Below are 17,933 nucleotides of genomic sequence, written 5' to 3' on the forward strand. Positions count from 1 at the left end.
TTGATTTGATTTTTGGAAAATCACCGAGGACCGGAGTTTTTAAGGAATGAAGGTTATTTCAAAGTGAATATATTTCAACCTTAGATCTCTTTCGCGACGATAAAAGCACTGAACTTCCCGTTTCAAACCAAGCCATCTGCAACCAAATTATTTATTCACCTCACGCACGGTATATCTTAATTAAAGTCGACAGCTCCTACATTAACTCGTTTAACTGCCCAGTCAAGTTTCAGAGCAATATAAATTTTTTCCATGATTGAAAGCGGTGTGCAGATAACCAGCCAGTTTGGAACTTATTTTTAAACCATCCCTTTGTTGGGTAGAAACTGAACATGAATTTTAGCTGCGTAGAAGGACCCAGCAACGCCGCAAAAATTACCCGATCATTGTGGTTTTCTATATCTGGTTTAGCAGCTGTATTTGGTAATACATTTGTGTTGTGGCTGTTCTACAAAAACGAGTCTTTACGAACAGTTTCTAACAGATTTTTGGTCTCGTTGTCTGTAGCGGACCTCTTGGTGGGAGCTGTTGTTACGCCAACGTTTCTGGCCGGACATCTTCCTCAGTCGACAGATAATCAAAACGTAAAACATTTTTTATGGATTCACTCGACAGCAGCCACGACATGGAATTTGTGCTGTGTTTCTGTTGACAGGTTCATTGCAATTCGCTTTCCTTTCAGTTATCAAAGGATTCTAACAAAGGAAAGATGTTGTGTATTGATAACTGTGATCTGGGTTATTTCTCTGTTCCTTCCTTTCCCAGTGATATTTGTCAAAAATGAAGCAACTGGTCACCAAGCTGAACTGTGGTTGTCATTTGCTTTCATATTATTTGTATTTCCGATCATCGTGGTATCTCTCTGTTACATTTGTATTTTCAGAGTAGCCAACAAACAGCACAAACAAGTGAGGAAGGAATATCAACGCACAAATTACAGCTTATGCCAGTCTTTAAACAATTTCAAAGCTATTAAAACAGTTGGACTTGTTTTGGGTGTTTTTATCACCACCTGGATGCCATGTTTAATCGTGGAACTTGTCACCTATTATTACCGTAAAATGGAGCATAAACGGTGCGGCGAACTTGAATTGCATTCCGTTGCATGGCCTTGGGTAGAAGTAATTGCTTTAACTTCATCAGCGATCAACCCAGTGATATACTACTTCAGAAATAACGAGTTTCGCCAAGCGTTCAAACGTACCTTCGATCAGCGGCGGGACTGTCTTTGCCATAAAAATGCACCAGACCCTGATGCAAAACAACAGCAAACCCGGAAGGTAGAAAGTGTTGAAACTCGTGGAAAATTGCAAACTAAGGAAGCACAGCTGTAAAGACAGCTATGACGGAACAGCGCTACTGCTTGGTCGTAAACGTGGTCGTAAACGTGGTCGTAAATGTGGTCGCAGTTTTCATGAACAGACTCTAATCAAGTAGAATATTGAGTCTTTAATTTTAACCTTTTACATAATTCTCTTCTGTGAAAAACATTAGTTTGAACCAAGAGTGGATATCCTATCTTTTAAACAAAAACAAATATTCGGCTTATGATTGGTGGGAAGGATTCTTCCCTTATCCCCGAAACGTGGTCACCAACGAGTCTCAGTTAACAACTGTGGTCGGTTATTCTATACTTCATACGTCGCCGTTTTCCAATCGCGGAACATGGCTGTAGGCTGCCCAGAAGAACAACTCAACATAACTGCTTCAATCGTTCCATCAAAGTGGTTCTCCTTTTCAGGCTTAGCTCCTGTAACTGGAAACACAATGGTGCTGTCAGTGATTGTTCTACAAAAGCGAATCATTGCGAACAATTTCCAACCGATTCTTAGCCTCGTTGTCGGCAGCAGATCTTTTCGTTGAGCTTGTTATAGACCCTATCTGGATCGCCAGTGATTTTTTTTTTTATCCAGCCACCAATTGACAGTGGTTTGTTTCTTCGACACAGACATGCTCTGGGTTTACACAACCACCGCCGCAACTTTTACTTCATGCTTGTTTCTGTAGACTTTTTTAATTGCGATTCAATTTCCTTTCCTTTATCAGGGCATTGTTATAAGGAAAAGGTACCCATAGTCATTATTTTGGTGTGGTCATTTTTATTGGCTCTTTCTTCCTCGACGATGTTGGTGTGTGACGACAAAGACAGTCCAGGGCTGGACTTGTCTTTTGCATTTATGATGTGTGTAAATCCATTGCTTGTTGTTATTTTCTGTTATGTTTTCATGCTCAAAGAAGCCACAAACCAATGTAGCAGAAAATCATCCGAAGAAAATTATCAAAACCATGCCGAATAAAATAGTGGCAGAGTTCATGCTGTGAAAAATTACAAAGCTGTCAAAACAGTCGGTTACGTTTTAGGAGTTTACACTTGTTTCACGGGTGCCCAGTTTAGTCTTACTTTTAGTTCAGTGTTATCATATGGTGGCGAATAACCTTTGTGATACGGTGAATATATGAAGTTCATATAGTTTGAACTGCGGTTATAGATACGCATAAATAGCGCTCTCTACTGCGAGGATCGTGCATCATACTTAACCTTTGTGATGTTAATGAATTAGACACTGTTGTATGACCTTGGGTTGAAGTAATCACTTTCACTTCCTCTACGATCAATCCATCGATATTCTACTTCCGAAATAAAGAGTCTCGCCTTGCGTTCCGTCGCACCTTTCGATAGTTGCCCTCGTGACTCACATTGGAAAATACACCACAGTACGGTCTTCAACTGGAACGACGCTACATGTCTGCAAACTTTTAGACTGAGACAGAGGAAAAGAGACATAGCTCTAAGGACAACCTTTGCAAAACAGGACTCTTTTTATTGATATAATTGTAGCTAGCCAAAGGGAACGATGTCTCAGCACCTTTATTAGGTTTGTGCTAGCAGTTGAGTGCGAAATGAAAACCTTCCGATTATTTTGGGAATCATGGGTAAATAGGCTTTTTATCTGCGTCAATTACTTCAAGTTGCAAGTCTTTCTCAATCATCCGCTTAGACCATTAGTGGGCCACCTAGGGAGTTTTGGCAGCAGTATGCAGCTGCTGTTACTCGGAGCAACTCTTTACGTTTATTTTTTATGTCAGTTTATTTCACTGTCGCACGACAACACTTTGGGGATCACTGACGGGCAAAAAGAGGAAACGAACACAAGTCGAAGTAATTTCTATTTTTCCTAATGCGCTCAGATGTCAGATTATTCTGCATCAATTTAACCAGTTAAGAAATAATTTTAATTCAACTTGTTGTCCAAATGTGTTCCACAAACTGTGGTCCTTTGGGATATTAAATGTTGGTTCTGACTGAAATATAACGCGTAATTTCCGAGTAAAGATTTTCCCAACTGTATCTTGCGCCGTTAAAACTTAAAATTTCATGTTACAAAACAAGCCATCTGCTACTAGATTATTCATGCATTTTATGCAAAATTTGAAGATGATTCGAAATTTCATGTGTTTTCAACTGCTAAGTGGAGTCAGAACAGAAAGTGTTCACATACGAGCAAAGTGGCATAGTAGAAGCTTCAGTACACCAAACGCGTTTCCAGATCTCTCCTATATTTTCCGAATTAGCCACAATGAATACTAGTTGATTGGAAGAAGGCCTGAGTAGTGAGGCAATCATCGCTCTATACTGTGGTTCTCCTTATCTGGTTTGGCAGCTGTAATTGAAAATGCAATTGTGTGGTGGATGTTCTACAAGAACGAGTTTTAAAAACAATTTCTAACGATTCGTAGCCTCTTTCTCTGTCGCAGACTTTTTCCTTGGGCTTTACGTGGAACCAAAGTATATGGTGAGTTATCTCCCACTGTATTACAATACTGATCATCGTATTTTAAGCATCTGTTATGGGGTCATATACTACTGCCGCTACAACATGGAATTTGTGTTGTCTCTGTTGACAGGTTCATTGCGAGTCGAATGGTTAAAATTATTTAGCCATGTATTCGGTCACAGATTCAATCTCTTTTGTTGAAGAGCTCAGGAGTTTCGATCTTGACAACAAGTTTCTCATTTCCTTTGATGTTTAAAGTCTTTTTACCAATATTCCGTCAAATGAAACTATCGATATTGCTGTTGATCTTATTTTCAGGCATAACCCTAAATTCTCGATCAAAAAATCCGACCTTAAGAAACTGTTTTCATTCGCTACAGCTGAGACTCATTTTCTTTTTAATGGAAAATTTTATGATCAAGTTGATGGGGTAGCGACGGGTTCTCCGTTAGCACCCATCTTAGCTAATCTTTTTCTTGCTTTCCACGAGGAAACATGGCTAAATAATTTTAACTATTCGACTCGCCTTCTACTTTATAGGCTTTATGTTGACGACACCTACTGTGTCTTCCACAATTATGTCATTTTTTGATTACATTAATTCACGGCACCAAAACATAAAATTCACTTTCGAAAAAGAGAATGACGTTAAACTCTCCTTTCTTGATATATTTATCGACAACTCTTCGAATGATTGTGTTTTTTCAGTTTTTCATAAAAAACCTACACTGGTCTCCGAACAAAGTTCTTTAGTTTTATTCCATCACGCTACAAAATTGGCCTTATCCGTACTCTTATTGACCGTAGTACAAAATAAACAACACCTCTTCCGGCCTTCAAAACGATCTTAAGAAACTTTCCGACACTTTAAAACGTAATTCTTTTCCCTCGCATGTTATTGAAAGAACTTTCAAGTGGTATCTTGACGGGTCCTCCTCTCAAAATAGCCGGAACATTTATGACAATAATACACATTACTTTAAACTCCCTTTTGTCCGTTATTATTCTAAAATAGCGAACCTCAAACTCCGACAACTCACTGAGCGCTTTTGTAAATCGGACCTAAATATCAAACTAGTTTTCACTTCTTTTAAAATTAAAAACATGTTCAGCGTTAAAGATCGTACTCCTGATGCTCTAAAATCCATGGTAGTTTATCAATTTTCTTGTGCAGGATGTAACTCCCGTTATATTGGCGAAACTAGTCGCCACTTACTAGGATAAAGGAGCACACGGAAAGCGATAAAAACTCGCATATTTTTAAACATTTCAACACATCTCCTTCTTGTAAGAACAAATACTCCCTTTCTTGCTTTAGTATTCTGGATTCTGTTAACAACTCAATTGATTTAAAACTCAAAGAAGCATTTTATATAAATAAGATTAAACCTGCACTTTTCTAGCGTTTTTGTTCACACCTTTGATGTTTGGTGTCACGTTGTAATTAGTACCCGCTTTTGTATTACATCATACTGTAAATATTTTGTTCATCTACTCGTCTGTTATATAATTACTCACGTTCTGTTACTCATTGATTGAAGATGGCATAAGCATGCCGAAACATGTCTCTCAAAAAAGTTGTCTATTTCTTACGATATTATCATTATTATTATTATTATTATTATTATTATTATTATTATTATTATTATATAGATAATGAAGAATATTTAGTACGCACCCCAAGAGTCGCACGGCACGCAGGAGGGGAAGCCATCAATTTAAATTTCGCGTGCCATATACGAGTAAAGACGTTTTTAAATTTTCCTTCTCTCCAAGAACTATAACAGACTGGAACTGCCTCCCTCAGACCATTGTTTCGTCAACTTCCTTAGAAATTTTTAGACATAGGTTATCAGCCTTCTTAAATGATAGTTGTACATAGCTTATATAGTTTTCTTAATTTACTTTTTACTTTCAACATCAACATAATTGTATTTTATTCATTTACTTATTTTCTTTCTTTATTTATTTGCTTTATTTTTACGGTTGGTGTGATATCTTGATGTTTTTACCGACCTAATAACATGTAAATGTAAATGTAAATGTAAAAAATATATCCAAGGATAAATCGCAGATGGAGTAAAGGCGACTGCCTCAATCCAAGGCCACATAGTGAAGTAAACTTTTTCGTCGGCGCACTTAAGATTTGCTGAAGTTTGATAACATTGCATTACAGTACCAACCATTTTTATAACTCTGACATTTTCCCTTGTTCGAGATTCATTATTTTCGTCGTGAGGATTTTCTCCTGAGCTGATTCTGCTAAATTGTTTTCTGGCGGTTTTACATGTAGCAAAAAGTGACCACAAACAAAGGCAACACAAAGGCTGTAAAGATCAAACACAACGATCGATGTTCGTTCATGACATATTCCCCATGATTTACAAAGATCCTCGAAAATGGTGTCAGAAGTTAGACTAACCACATTGCAGTTATCACTAAATGGCACCTTTCCTTCGTAACAATGTCCTGATAACGGAAAGGAAACCGTATCGCGATAAACCGGTCTATAGAAACCCAACACACGTTGAAGGTCGTAGCATTCGTGGCGTGGATCTATAACACTGTAATGACATAGGACATCACGCCGTGAGGGAGTTTGCCTTCTTTTGGATTTCTTCCTGCATGAGTTCAGGACTTACCTCTAGACCTCTTGTCACGGCCAATCAACAACATTTTTAAAGCGGAAAATATCATATATGATGTCGTTTATGCAAAATCACTGTTACAGAACAGTATCAGTTTCTATAGCATCTACTTTGTTTTGTGAGGGAGACAACTAAATTTCGAAAAAAGTGTCAGACTCATCTGCAGATTCTGATGTCACCCAATGCCGAATTCTCATGAATGATAGCTGTACAAACGAGCATCTCAGCTGTGCAGCTTCCATCATTCTAACACTATGGTTCTCCTTGTCTGGCTTAGTAACTGTAGCAAGAAATGCGTTCATCTTGTTGTTATTCTACAGAAATGAATCTTAACGAACAATTTCCGACCGATTCTTCGCCTCGTAGTCCGTACCAGATTTTTTAGTTGGGCTGGTTCTAGACCCTGTCTAGATCGTCATCAAATGCTTGATTCAGCCACAAGTTGGGAGTGCTTTGCACGACAATGTATACTTGTTGTGGATACTCACAACCACCGCCACAACCTTTCACTTATGCTGCTTGTCCGTAGACCGGTTTATTGCGATTCGGTTTCCGTTTCGTTATCAGGACAAGTCATTCTGACCAAGAAAAGATACTGTGGGGTGATTATTTTGGTGTGACTAATTTTTTAAGGTCTTCCTTTCACCGTGATTTTTCGCCATATTTTAAAGAAAATATTGGAAGCGCAGTGCTTTGGTTGTCTTTGGCGTTTGTAACATTTGTAGCTCCATTATTTGGGGTCACTTTTTGTTACATTAATATGTTTAAAGCTGCACAACTTCAATGCAAAAGGATGTTTCCCAGCGAAAATCTTCAAAGCTTCGACATGAAGAACATTTCAGGGAATGATGCCATAAAAAATTTCAAAGCTTTTAAGACAGTCGGTTATATTTTAGTATTTACGTTATTTCCAAGACGCCCAGTCTGGTTTTAATGGCAGTTCATTGTTATTATACAGCGTCGAATCACCTTTGTGATTACATCAAAGTAGACAAAGTTGTCTAGCCTTGGGTTAAGGTAATCGCTTTTTCGTTTAATTTGTAGCTAAGGTAATTTTACAGTTCAAATAAACCTTGTCTTGTCTTGTCTTGTCATCAGCGATCAACTCATTGATTTACTACTTCAGAAACTGCGACTTTGGCCTAGCCTTTCGCAGCTCCTTCTATTGGCTGCCCTGTGTTCAGTCGCGAACAAAATGCAGCAAACCTTAGCGCAAAACCAGAGCGAAACCAAATGGTTCGAAAAGGCTTTGCAACTAAGGAGACAAAGCTTTGAGGAAAATTCGAGAAAAAATTTAAAGTATTCTGCCTAATCATAAGACTGGCCTCTTCATAAAGATATGATGTTCAGAACATAAATTTGATTTCTCAGCCACTTTTATATAACTCTTTTTTGTAATTATAAATGTAATTTTGAATGTAACTAAAATATTCAAGGCTCTCATGACATGCATTTTTTTCTCATCAAACGCTTTTCACTCAGCGTTTTAGTTGTTAATCAATTGATAACACGGGCACTGAAGATGCAAGAAGGAATGACTTGGCACTTTGAATGAAAACTAGATAAAAGTTAGCACTTGCTTTTAACGAAATCCATAACCTGTTCATGTTTTAAGTCTCGCGGAGAAGAATTTTTTGAGCAATTCTTTTGCATCAAGTCAAAAGACTTCAGAGTGAAGAAAGTGAAAGTTTTATTCAATCCAAATTTATGCTCAGACGTTTGTCCCAACAAGTTACATTTGCCTTATTTCTGTCACTTCTTCGTGTCTACTTTTCTGAAATAGAAGCGTTTGCCGGAAAAGCTGTGGACCTGTAAGTTTGCGCCCAAAATGAAAACCCATCCTTGAATTCACATTTTACTTCAGTTTGGAAAGAATAGCAAACTTTGTGCTAAAGGTAGTCCGCAAAGGAATGAGAAAGTGATTTGTAAAAATCACATACTGATGTCGAGGCTTTACATACTGATGTCGAGGCTTTAGATACTGATGTCGAGGCTTTACATTCTGATATCGAGGCTTTACATACTGATGTCGAGGCTTTACATACTTATGTCGAGGCTTTACATACTGATTTCTGAGAGTCTTCTGCAAAAGAGCAACTAAACATAAATGTGTGTTTTGAGAAACGGGAACCTCGAAGGTAAGTTATTCACAATTCTGTGAGTATAACTTAACACTTTCCACATAAAGATGGGCGGCGCCGCTGAAGGAATACTGAGAATTTCCAATTGTGCCTGTATAACAAGACTAACAAATAACAAAAAATTAAGTCACATGATAAATATCCCCAATCTAAGCAACTGACTTCACGGGTGATTCTTTGGAATGATCGAAGAAACTCGCCGCAACAGGCACAATGAATGATCATGAAAGTCGGCAATTTCTGACGACAGCAATTTTAAACACCGATCGCCGCGATCGACGAAAGTCGCGATTTTCGCGAAGGCTGCCTATTGTGGCGCCGATTTGTTAAAATAAATCGGCGCAACGCTTTTTTGTATCGAGACTAAATTTATCCTGATTAATGGTAAAACCGAGTTGGAGGCCAATTCTAGTATATCGTCACGCAGAACGCACGACAGCAAGTATTGGTTCCTGAAGAATTGTTCAAAGAATGTGGCTAGGTCCTATTCGGAAATGATTAGAGGCTATACCCTCGCCTCACATATCATAGTTTTTCTAGACCGTTTATTCAGTTTCAGTCGTGATGTAAACGTTAAAGCATCTAATGAGTCCACGGTGAAGATCATATTGACAAGAGGGCGAATGATATCTTAGATACTTTTTTCTACACAAAGGCTGAAAAGCTAATACTTTTCTTTTGTCACATAACCGTAGATGACAGATTATCCTCTGTTTAATTTATATGTTAAACAACGCGAGCTGCGGAGATCATTTAAATACGAAGATCATTTAAATTCAAATACTTATTAAAATCTGAAATTTGATTTGAGATATCATCGACGACGGGAGTTTCTTAGAAATACAGGTTATTTCAAAGTGAATGTATGTCTACCTTAGATCTCTTTCCCGGCTATAATAGCACTGAAGTTCCTGTTTCAACTGACAAAGCCATCTGCAAATTATTTATTCACCTCTCTTAACTAAAGTCGAGAACTCGTACATTAACTCGTTTAACTGCCCAGTCAAGTTTCAGAGCGATAAAAATTTTGTCCGTGATTGGAAGCGGTGTCTATATAAGCATCCAATTTGGAAGTTATTTTTAAACCACCCCTTTGCCGGGTAGAAACAGGAATTTTAGCTGCATAGAAGAAGGACCGAACGATGCCGCAAAAATTTCTCTGTCGTTGTGGTTCTCTATATCTGGTTTGCAGCCGTATTTATTAATACAATTGTGTTATGGTTGTTCAACAAAAACGAGTCTTTACGAACAGTTTCTACCATATTTTTGGTCTCGTTGTCCGTAGCGGACCTCTTGAAGGGAACTGTTGTTGGGTCAACGTTTCTACTCGGATTTCTTCCTCAGACTTCATATTCTCAGAACATACAAACATTTTTTAAGGATTCACTCTACAGCCGCAACGACATGGAATTTATGCTGTGTTTCTGTTGACAGGTTCATTGCACAATTCGCTGTCCTTTCAAGCATCAGGGGATTCTAAAACGAAGAAAATATGTTGTGCATTGTTAACAGTAACAGTAACAGTAATAGTAACAGTAATCAAAGTTTAATGTCTTTACGTGGGGCATGGTTACCCATATTGCCCGAGCCAGAGGCTCGTGTATGAAACGCAAGACAACAACCCACCCATCCCACCCTAGGGCAGGACATCCATCACACAGTATTAATCTCGTGCGCGGGAAATTAACGTCTCCTACCCCTAACCCTGCAGGAGAGGGGACCTCCATTTGGGGCATGATTACCCATATTGCTCGTGTATGAAACGCAAGACAACAACCCACCCATCCCACCCCAGGGGAGGACATCCATCACACAGTATTAATCTCGTGCGCGGAAAATTAACGTCTCCTACCCCTAACCCTGCAGGAGACGGAACCTCCATTCATTCGTCCCTATCCGAGAATACTAGAATATCTAAACCATTTCTTGAAGAAAGGCAGCATATTCTTCTCAATTATGTTAAGACCTTGAGTGTTGGTCCGGCCGGGGCTCGAGCCCTCGACCTCCCGCACATCAGTCCATGCAGCGGTCTATCTATTGAGCTAACAGGGAGGCGTTACTGTAATCTAGATCAAGGGCGTAGCCAGGGGGGGTCCTGGGGTACCCGTGACCCACCCGTGGTAGGCCTTCTTTTGAGCAAACAACCTAGAATATTCAGGCGGTGAAAACGCCATGACAATATCTTGGCCCGCCCACTATACTCCGTCACTGCTCATCCCAAATGCTCATCTGAAATGACAATCTGGTGAGTAGCCTCTGTGACCCGCCCCCCCTAAGAAAAATCCTGGCTACGCCCCTATAAATGATTTCTCTGTTCGTTCCTTTCCCAGTGATATTTGTCAAAAATGAAGCAACTAGTCACCAAACTGAACTGTGGTTGTCATTTGCTTTCATAGTATTTGTATTTCTGAAGAAAAAAGAGAAAAAAAGAGAAAACTTCAGGTACTAGCTACGGTCATATCAATTCCTCCTTTAACATACCTTATTTTGAATGTAAATGAAGACTTTGACTCTTTTGCCAACTAAAACGGGTCAATACCTTTTATAAGTGATAAGTATTCTTTACTTTTCCCTATCAAACGACCGCCATTAACATGAATCTTAATTTTCAGCCGTAGGCACTCATTCTTGGTGGACCTACGAATAACCGTCACACGTGGGCAGCCAACCCTTTTATCATGGAGGTCGTTAGATAGTTGATATTAAACCAATTTCTGTAACTGCGCATAAAAATTGAAATATTGCTGTAATCAGCACTTGAGACAAATCGGGGTAATTTGTTTGAGTTTTGGTGGAACAGTTTCCCATCCGATCCCATCTGCTGCGATCTGAAATAAACAAAATTCACTAATGGATGAAAAAAAACTCAAATTAAATCTACATCTGTAAGGTTTGAGCACCTAAGCACATGATATTACAAAGAACTCGATCGGATTAATGTATTATTTGAGGATGAGAAGTCATCGTACATTTTTAGCATTTATAGGTCTCGCAAATGCATTTTTTTGATTCTGAAATTTGTTATTTGACCGAAAAACAAAATCGACGAACAGTGCTCTGGACTAACTAAAACCTTAAAGACATGAAAGGGAAGAAAAACACCGCACAGACGAATGAATTATTGTTGTATCATTATCATTTTTTTTATTTCCAACTAAATAAGTTTCTACCATTATTCTGTGCTACAAGTTTCAAAAGAAATTTAAAAAACTCATCTCACCGGCGAAACAAGCCATCTGCTACCAAACGTTTTGTTACTTTCACGGAAAATTTGAATAAAATTTAACTTCTCGTGTGTTTATAAATGCTGAGCGGAGTTAGGACAGGTTGTTCGTAATTATACTTTGGAGAATCAATAACTAATTTGAAACTCCTTCAAATGTATTTTCGACTGACCTCTCCCTCCCAACTTGCAAAGATCTGAACATGAATCTTAGTTGCTCAGAAGAACGACAGAGCAGAGGCCTTCATCTGTCTTTCACTTTGGCTCTCCTTGTCTGGCGTGGCAGCTGCAGTAGGAAACACAGCAATGTTGGGGACGCCGGCTCTACAAGAAGCAGTCTTTACGGACAATTTCCAATTGATTCTTAGCCTCATTGTCCGTGGCAGACCATTCGTTGGGCTTGTTTTGAACCAATTCTTGAAATTGAGGAGATGAATGTTGACTTGCCCTACCTTGACCTTTCTAGCTTATATTTGTATTTCAACTGATTAGCTTTCTCTTTGACCTGTTAAAAACTCCCTTGTGTGACTGGCTCAGTTAAAACCTTCAACATGATTATCACTACTATTATTTATTATTTATTTTTATTTGCTCATTTATTTATTTATTTATTTATTTAATTGTTGTGTGTGTCTGTGTGTGTGTGTATGTGTGTATGTGTGTGTCTGTGTGTATGTGTGTGTGTGTGTCTGTGTGTGTGTGTATGTGTGTATGTGTGTGTCTGTGTGTGTATGTGTGTGTGTGTGTCTGTGTGTGTGTGTGTGTGGCTGTGTGTGTGTGTGTAAGTGTGTGTGTGTGTGTGTGTGTGTGTGTGTGTGTGTGTGTGAGAGAGCCTATACAGTGTCTGTTTAGGTAGCCCGCCTAGAATAGCTCTGCTAACTGCGGGCTACAAAGGCCTTTATTTCTTTCATTTAAAAAACAAATAAGTAAATAAAGTCAAAGTGTTTTGGTCTCCTATCAGTACAGCTTCAAGGTGTAAATATGACTAAGATTATACGAATGTTATGGATTCACTCTACAGCCGCCACGTCGTTAAGCTTGTGTTGTGTTTCCGTCGACAGGTTCATTGCAATTCGCTTTCCTTACCGCTATCAAGAAACTGTTACCCACACAAGATGTCATGTGGTTATAGCCGTGGTGTGGGTGATCTCATTGTTTCTTCCTTTCTTGGCGTTAATAAAAGGTAAAGAGCTGTGGTTGTTCTTCGTAACCAAAACATTTCTTTTTCCAATATTTGTGGTTATTTTGTGTTATATATTAGTTTTTCAAGCAGCCAGAACACGGGGCAAAAGAATAAGGGAAGATTATTGACCGGACAAACGCACTCCGCGGCATAGTTAATAACTTTAAAGCCATTAAAACAATTGGACTTGTTTTGAGCGTTTGTATCATAACATGGATACCCTATTTAATTCTGAGTATTGTTATCTATCACTATCGCACAACAAAGGAGGATTGCGTCTCAAAGAAATTGCTCTCAGTTGCATGGCCCTGGGTTGTATTGTGGCAGCTACACTAGCCTCATCAGCGATCAACCCAATAACATACTATTTCAGAAATGGCGAATATCGACAAGCTCTTTGTAGTACCTTCAATTCGTTTCTCTGTCTTCCCGAAAGCAGATCAAAAAGAGATCGTACGGAATAATGGAAGACGAGACAACCTAGCACAAATAGAAACTTAACTGTAGTGGAAATTTAGTATAACAAACAACACTAAGGTCAACAAACCAGGTCGCTTCCCAAAAACAGAAGCTTAGCAAACTTCAAGCTTTGGCTACATTCAGATTAATTCCTCCTCAGTGACAAACATTAATGTGAAAATGAATTAGGTATTCGATATTTCTTTTCAAATAAAACGAGTCTGTGTTTTTTGCAAGTGATAAGTATTCTTAACTTTTCCCTGTCAGACGGCCAGGACAATTTCCCATGATCCTATCCGTAGATAATCAGTGCCCGTGCCCCACTGATTGTCATTTTACCTTCCTCTCTTGATCAGTAGGACCGCGCCCTGGAAACTAGCATTTAAGGAAAATGAAGTGTTGATCTACAGCCACGAAGGTTAATGCTGACAGGTGGTTAAACACAAGATGATCGATACCTCATCTGCATGTCAAACACCCCGGCATTAGTTCACCCCTACAGTATTTTAAACCTGGGATATATAATAAAACGAGTTATTTTCCAGTTATTGCTATTCCCACCTTTGTTCTGCGGTGCCAGTTTGGAGAAAAATTTTGGAAAGGACGGAAACCACTCACGCGGCTTAATTATATATTCACATCATGCAAAACCTATACTGAATTGTCAATATCTCGTGGATATCAACTACCAAACAGTCTCAGACTAGATTACTTTTTTTCCGTTGTATGAAGCAAGGAGAAAATAGTGGATGCCCTGAGTTTTATTTCAAACCCTTTCTTTGTCGTAAAAGAACTAAAATGAATATTAGTTGCTTGGAAGAACGACTAAGCAAAGCAGCATCCATCGTTCTATCATTGTGGTTCTCCTTGTCTGGTGTAGCAGCTGTAACAGGAAATGTACTTATGTTATGGCTGTTTTACAAAAACGCATCGTTAAGAACAATTTCCAACCGGTTTTTAGCCTCGTTGTCTTTGGCAGACTTTGTCGTTGGGCTTGTTGTAGACCCTGTGTGGATCGCCATTAGATGTTTGATTCAGCCACCTGTTCAGAGTATTTTATTCGAAGTTATAAACCTGTTATGGACTCACTCAACCGCAGCCACGTCCTTCAACCTGTGTTGTGTTTCTGTTGACCGCTTCATTTCAATTCGGTTTCCTCTCCGTTATCAGGACATTGTGACCAAGAAGAGATGTCACACAGTGATCTGTTTGGTCTGGCTCTTATCCTTGGGTCTTCCTTTCTCTGTGATGTTGGTAAAAGACAAGGGACATGTTGTGGCAGAACTGCTTTCCACTCTGGCTTTTATAATATTCGCTATTCCTTTATCAGTGGTCTGTCTTGTGTACATTTTTGTTTTCAAAGAGGCTGGACAAAAATTAAGAGTAATGACGGATTGGAAAAAAGTCGGGGACTACGACGAAAATACTCAAATTCGAGCCATGAAAAATTTCAAAGCCATCAAGACAGTTGGTTTAGTCTTGGGTGCTTCTATCATCACGTGGTTACCTAGTTTAGTTCTGCTGTTACTTCATTTTTACTATTCTAAAGCAAATCACAACTGTAAAAGTAATAGATTGATCTTTGTTGTATGGCCTTGGGTGGAGGCAATTGCTTTTACCTCATCAGCGATCAACCCCTCGATATATTACTTTAGAAACCAAGAGTTTCGCCAAGCGTTTCGCAGTACTTTTCGTTTCTTGCGCTCTCAAATCAACAAAGAAAATAGATTTGAAACTGTGTCAAAAAATAAACGAAAGTATTCGGTTGGAAACCGCATGGTTTCTGGAAATTTAGAGGTTAAAGAAACTGATTTCTGAAGAAAATTTGGAAGAAGCAAAACAGAAGGATTTTGCATCATTTCAAACTTGGTCGCCACTTTATGACGAATGCTTTTGACTGAAGCAGAATACTTAGTCGTATATCCTCTGTAATGAAGAGGAAGTTTAAACATCATTCTTAAAAAGACTCTCGTCTTTTTGAAAATACAGTTATACACTAACTTAGAGCCATTCGAACAATCGCATGTAGGCAGCTGTTATAAGAATTACTCAATTGTCTTTGTTCTAAGTAGGTTTTTGACTATCGTTGTAACTGATGTTATTGTTATCAGCCAATGCCTGCATCGAGGCGCTGAGATAGCACTCTGGAGAAGCTCAGAACAAACCTTATAACGCGTTTAGCATATTTTCGATTGATTTCAATATGTTTGCTTCGTTTCCTTTATTTGTAAATAGTGCTTTTTTATATTTTTTTTGTTGAGAAAGCGCGCGGTTGTGCTAGTGACTCAACCGTTTTCAGTTAAGATATTGCGATTTGTTATTATAACTTATGCTGAATTTCAGACTTCTCTAGCTTTAGGTAAGCATTGTATTTATCGACCTTAGAGTAAATTTTATTCTGAAAGTAACTTGGTCGAAAATACCGTTTAAAGTGAAAATGGAAAGGAGCTTTTTTAGATACTGTAAAAGAGACAACTGCTGTATTATCAGAGCCATGTCAGTCAGTAAACCAGGAACATTTTATAATTCAACATATCTATATCTTGAGTCGGGTTAATAAATTAATAAACAGATGATAAATTCTACATTTCTAGTTGCGAAGATATATATATAGAGAGAGATAGATAGATAGATAGATCGATAGATAGATAGATAGATAATAAGTGCTTTTATTTGTTTCTTTCTCTCGCAAAGGTGTAAATAATAGATTGCACCGTGACAGTTGTTACTGATTACTGAAACCATTTTAGTAGCCAACATTGTTCTTCTGTCAGAAATCGCTACTCTATTGCGATACCTGTTGGAGTATTGATGCACTATATATACATATATTTATTAAAAACTTGATCATTGGATAACGGAATTCAATTCTTTTTATTGGCTTAGCCATTATGGTATATGAGCCAATATACCATAATCTAATATCTGTACACTGTAACATCCGGTTTCTTCTTACAAAATAAAGTCGAGAAGATTTGTCTAATATCTTGGGGGCGTTTTTTTTAATAAAAAAATTATTCCACTCGCGCTTGTTGGATATGAGATGATTATAGCCAACTCGGCGCTACGCGCCTCGTTGGCTATCTATCATCTCATATTCAACGCGCGCTCGTGGAATAATTGTTAAATATATATTGAGTGAGTATAAATCAGTACACATGTCTGAATATGAGACATAGTAAAAGCAAACTCTGTGAAACGCTGGAAAACGATTGTGACCAAGTCCCGCTGGGATTTAGTTTTGATTCTGATTGGTTGAGAGGATCACGTGAGTTTCTGGACCAATCACATACTTAAATCACAAATTGCTTTTGATCCTCCGTTTATTGCATAGAAGTTCAATTGGTAGCCAATTGTTATTGCATAGAAGTTCAATTGGTAGCCAATTGTTATTGCATAGAAGTTCAATTGTTAAACGTCGAGACCAACATTTAAGGTTTCTGTACCATGAAGCTTGCAAGAACAAGCAGGTGTACTGCTGCTCCTTATACAGTTTCCTTAGTGAATGAAATATTATTGCATCGAAAGTCACTCCTTGATTTTTATTCAGGTTTCAATAGCTCTTTGGTGGAACCGATGCGAGAAAATACCCATCGTCTATATGCCTCGTGAAGAATATCGTAAGGCCTCCATACTAAAAAAAAGTCCAATGTCACTGTGTTTTCAATTGCAAAAGGATAGTCTCAATACTTTTTAAATCTCGTTTGTTTTAGGCTCAAATTGTGGTTACATCATTACTCTTCCAAAAGTCGTTTGAGAAAGTCTACTTTCAGAACTTCAGGAAATCAAAAAAGGGAATTTTGTCAACCCAACTGGGTCAATTGGGGCCCTTTCTTCCCCTATTGTGACCTATTCAACGCGCGTTGGCATTCAAATTTACCGCTTCGTCGGTTATGACTAATTGATAATGTCCAGGCATTCTGCGTGATAATATAGATCACATATAGTTCTGAGTGCAGAGAGGTATTGCGAGAGAAATTTTCTTTCCCAAGAACACAGCACAATGGCCCATGCCAGCTGTATAATACTTATACACATTTCTTAAGGGCAGGTCGATCATTTCAGTATGTCCTTTTTAAGACCGAAGATGTAAGATTAGCTTAACTTCAGAACTTTATTCACACTTATTCTACTAAAAAAAATACAACAGCAAGAAAGAAAAAAAAGTTAAAAAAAAAAGAAGAGAGTTCTAACTATACATGAAATTACACAAAGCAGTGGAAAGAGTGTGTAGTAGCCAAAGGAGCCAAGCTTTAATTCAAGTTGGCTACCACCATAGAGCAGTTACAGATGGGTGGAGGTTGAATACTTAAGGAGATAGCACACACAATATATAGTTAAAATATTCGAATAGAGCCCTGTGATATATTAGAGTTGATCAAGATGTCTGCCAGCCAAGTAGGAAGAGTTCATATTATTTTTTAAAGCTTTTGGCGGGGAGACACTTTATTTTAATAGGTATTGTTTGCCAGGTCTGTGATGCCATTACGCTAAATCTTGCTA

The 17,933-nt window shown here is 38.3% G+C and overlaps 2 protein-coding genes across 2 annotated transcripts; both read left to right on the forward strand.

Moving 5' to 3' along the window:
- The first annotated feature begins 215 nt into the window (after positions 1–215).
- On the forward strand, positions 216–13,978 carry LOC148724001 (beta-2 adrenergic receptor-like). The gene is made up of 4 exons (XM_088733631.1): positions 216–3,794; positions 10,962–11,007; positions 12,850–12,971; positions 13,787–13,978. Exon 1 carries the CDS (start codon positions 333–335, stop codon positions 1,332–1,334), a length of 1,002 nt encoding a protein of 333 aa, XP_088589757.1. The 5' UTR covers positions 216–332; the 3' UTR covers positions 1,335–3,794; positions 10,962–11,007; positions 12,850–12,971; positions 13,787–13,978.
- A 137-nt stretch (positions 13,979–14,115) lies between these two features.
- Positions 14,116–16,413, forward strand: LOC148724002 (adenosine receptor A2a-like). The gene has a single exon (XM_088733630.1). The coding sequence runs from the start codon at positions 14,157–14,159 to the stop codon at positions 15,246–15,248; it is 1,092 nt and encodes a 363-aa protein (XP_088589756.1). The 5' UTR covers positions 14,116–14,156; the 3' UTR covers positions 15,249–16,413.
- The last annotated feature ends 1,520 nt before the right edge of the window (positions 16,414–17,933 follow it).

The sequence above is a fragment of the Stylophora pistillata genome, chromosome 9 (assembly GCF_964205215.1).
Source record: "Stylophora pistillata chromosome 9, jaStyPist1.2, whole genome shotgun sequence".
Lineage (NCBI taxonomy): Eukaryota > Metazoa > Cnidaria > Anthozoa > Scleractinia > Pocilloporidae > Stylophora > Stylophora pistillata.

What these genes read in the sequence shown, in the direction of transcription:
- LOC148724001 (XM_088733631.1), top strand. Translation starts at nt 333, where the DNA reads ATGAATTTTAGCTGCGTAGAAGGACCCAGCAACGCCGCAAAAATTACC.
- LOC148724002 (XM_088733630.1), top strand. Translation starts at nt 14,157, where the DNA reads ATGAAGCAAGGAGAAAATAGTGGATGCCCTGAGTTTTATTTCAAACCC.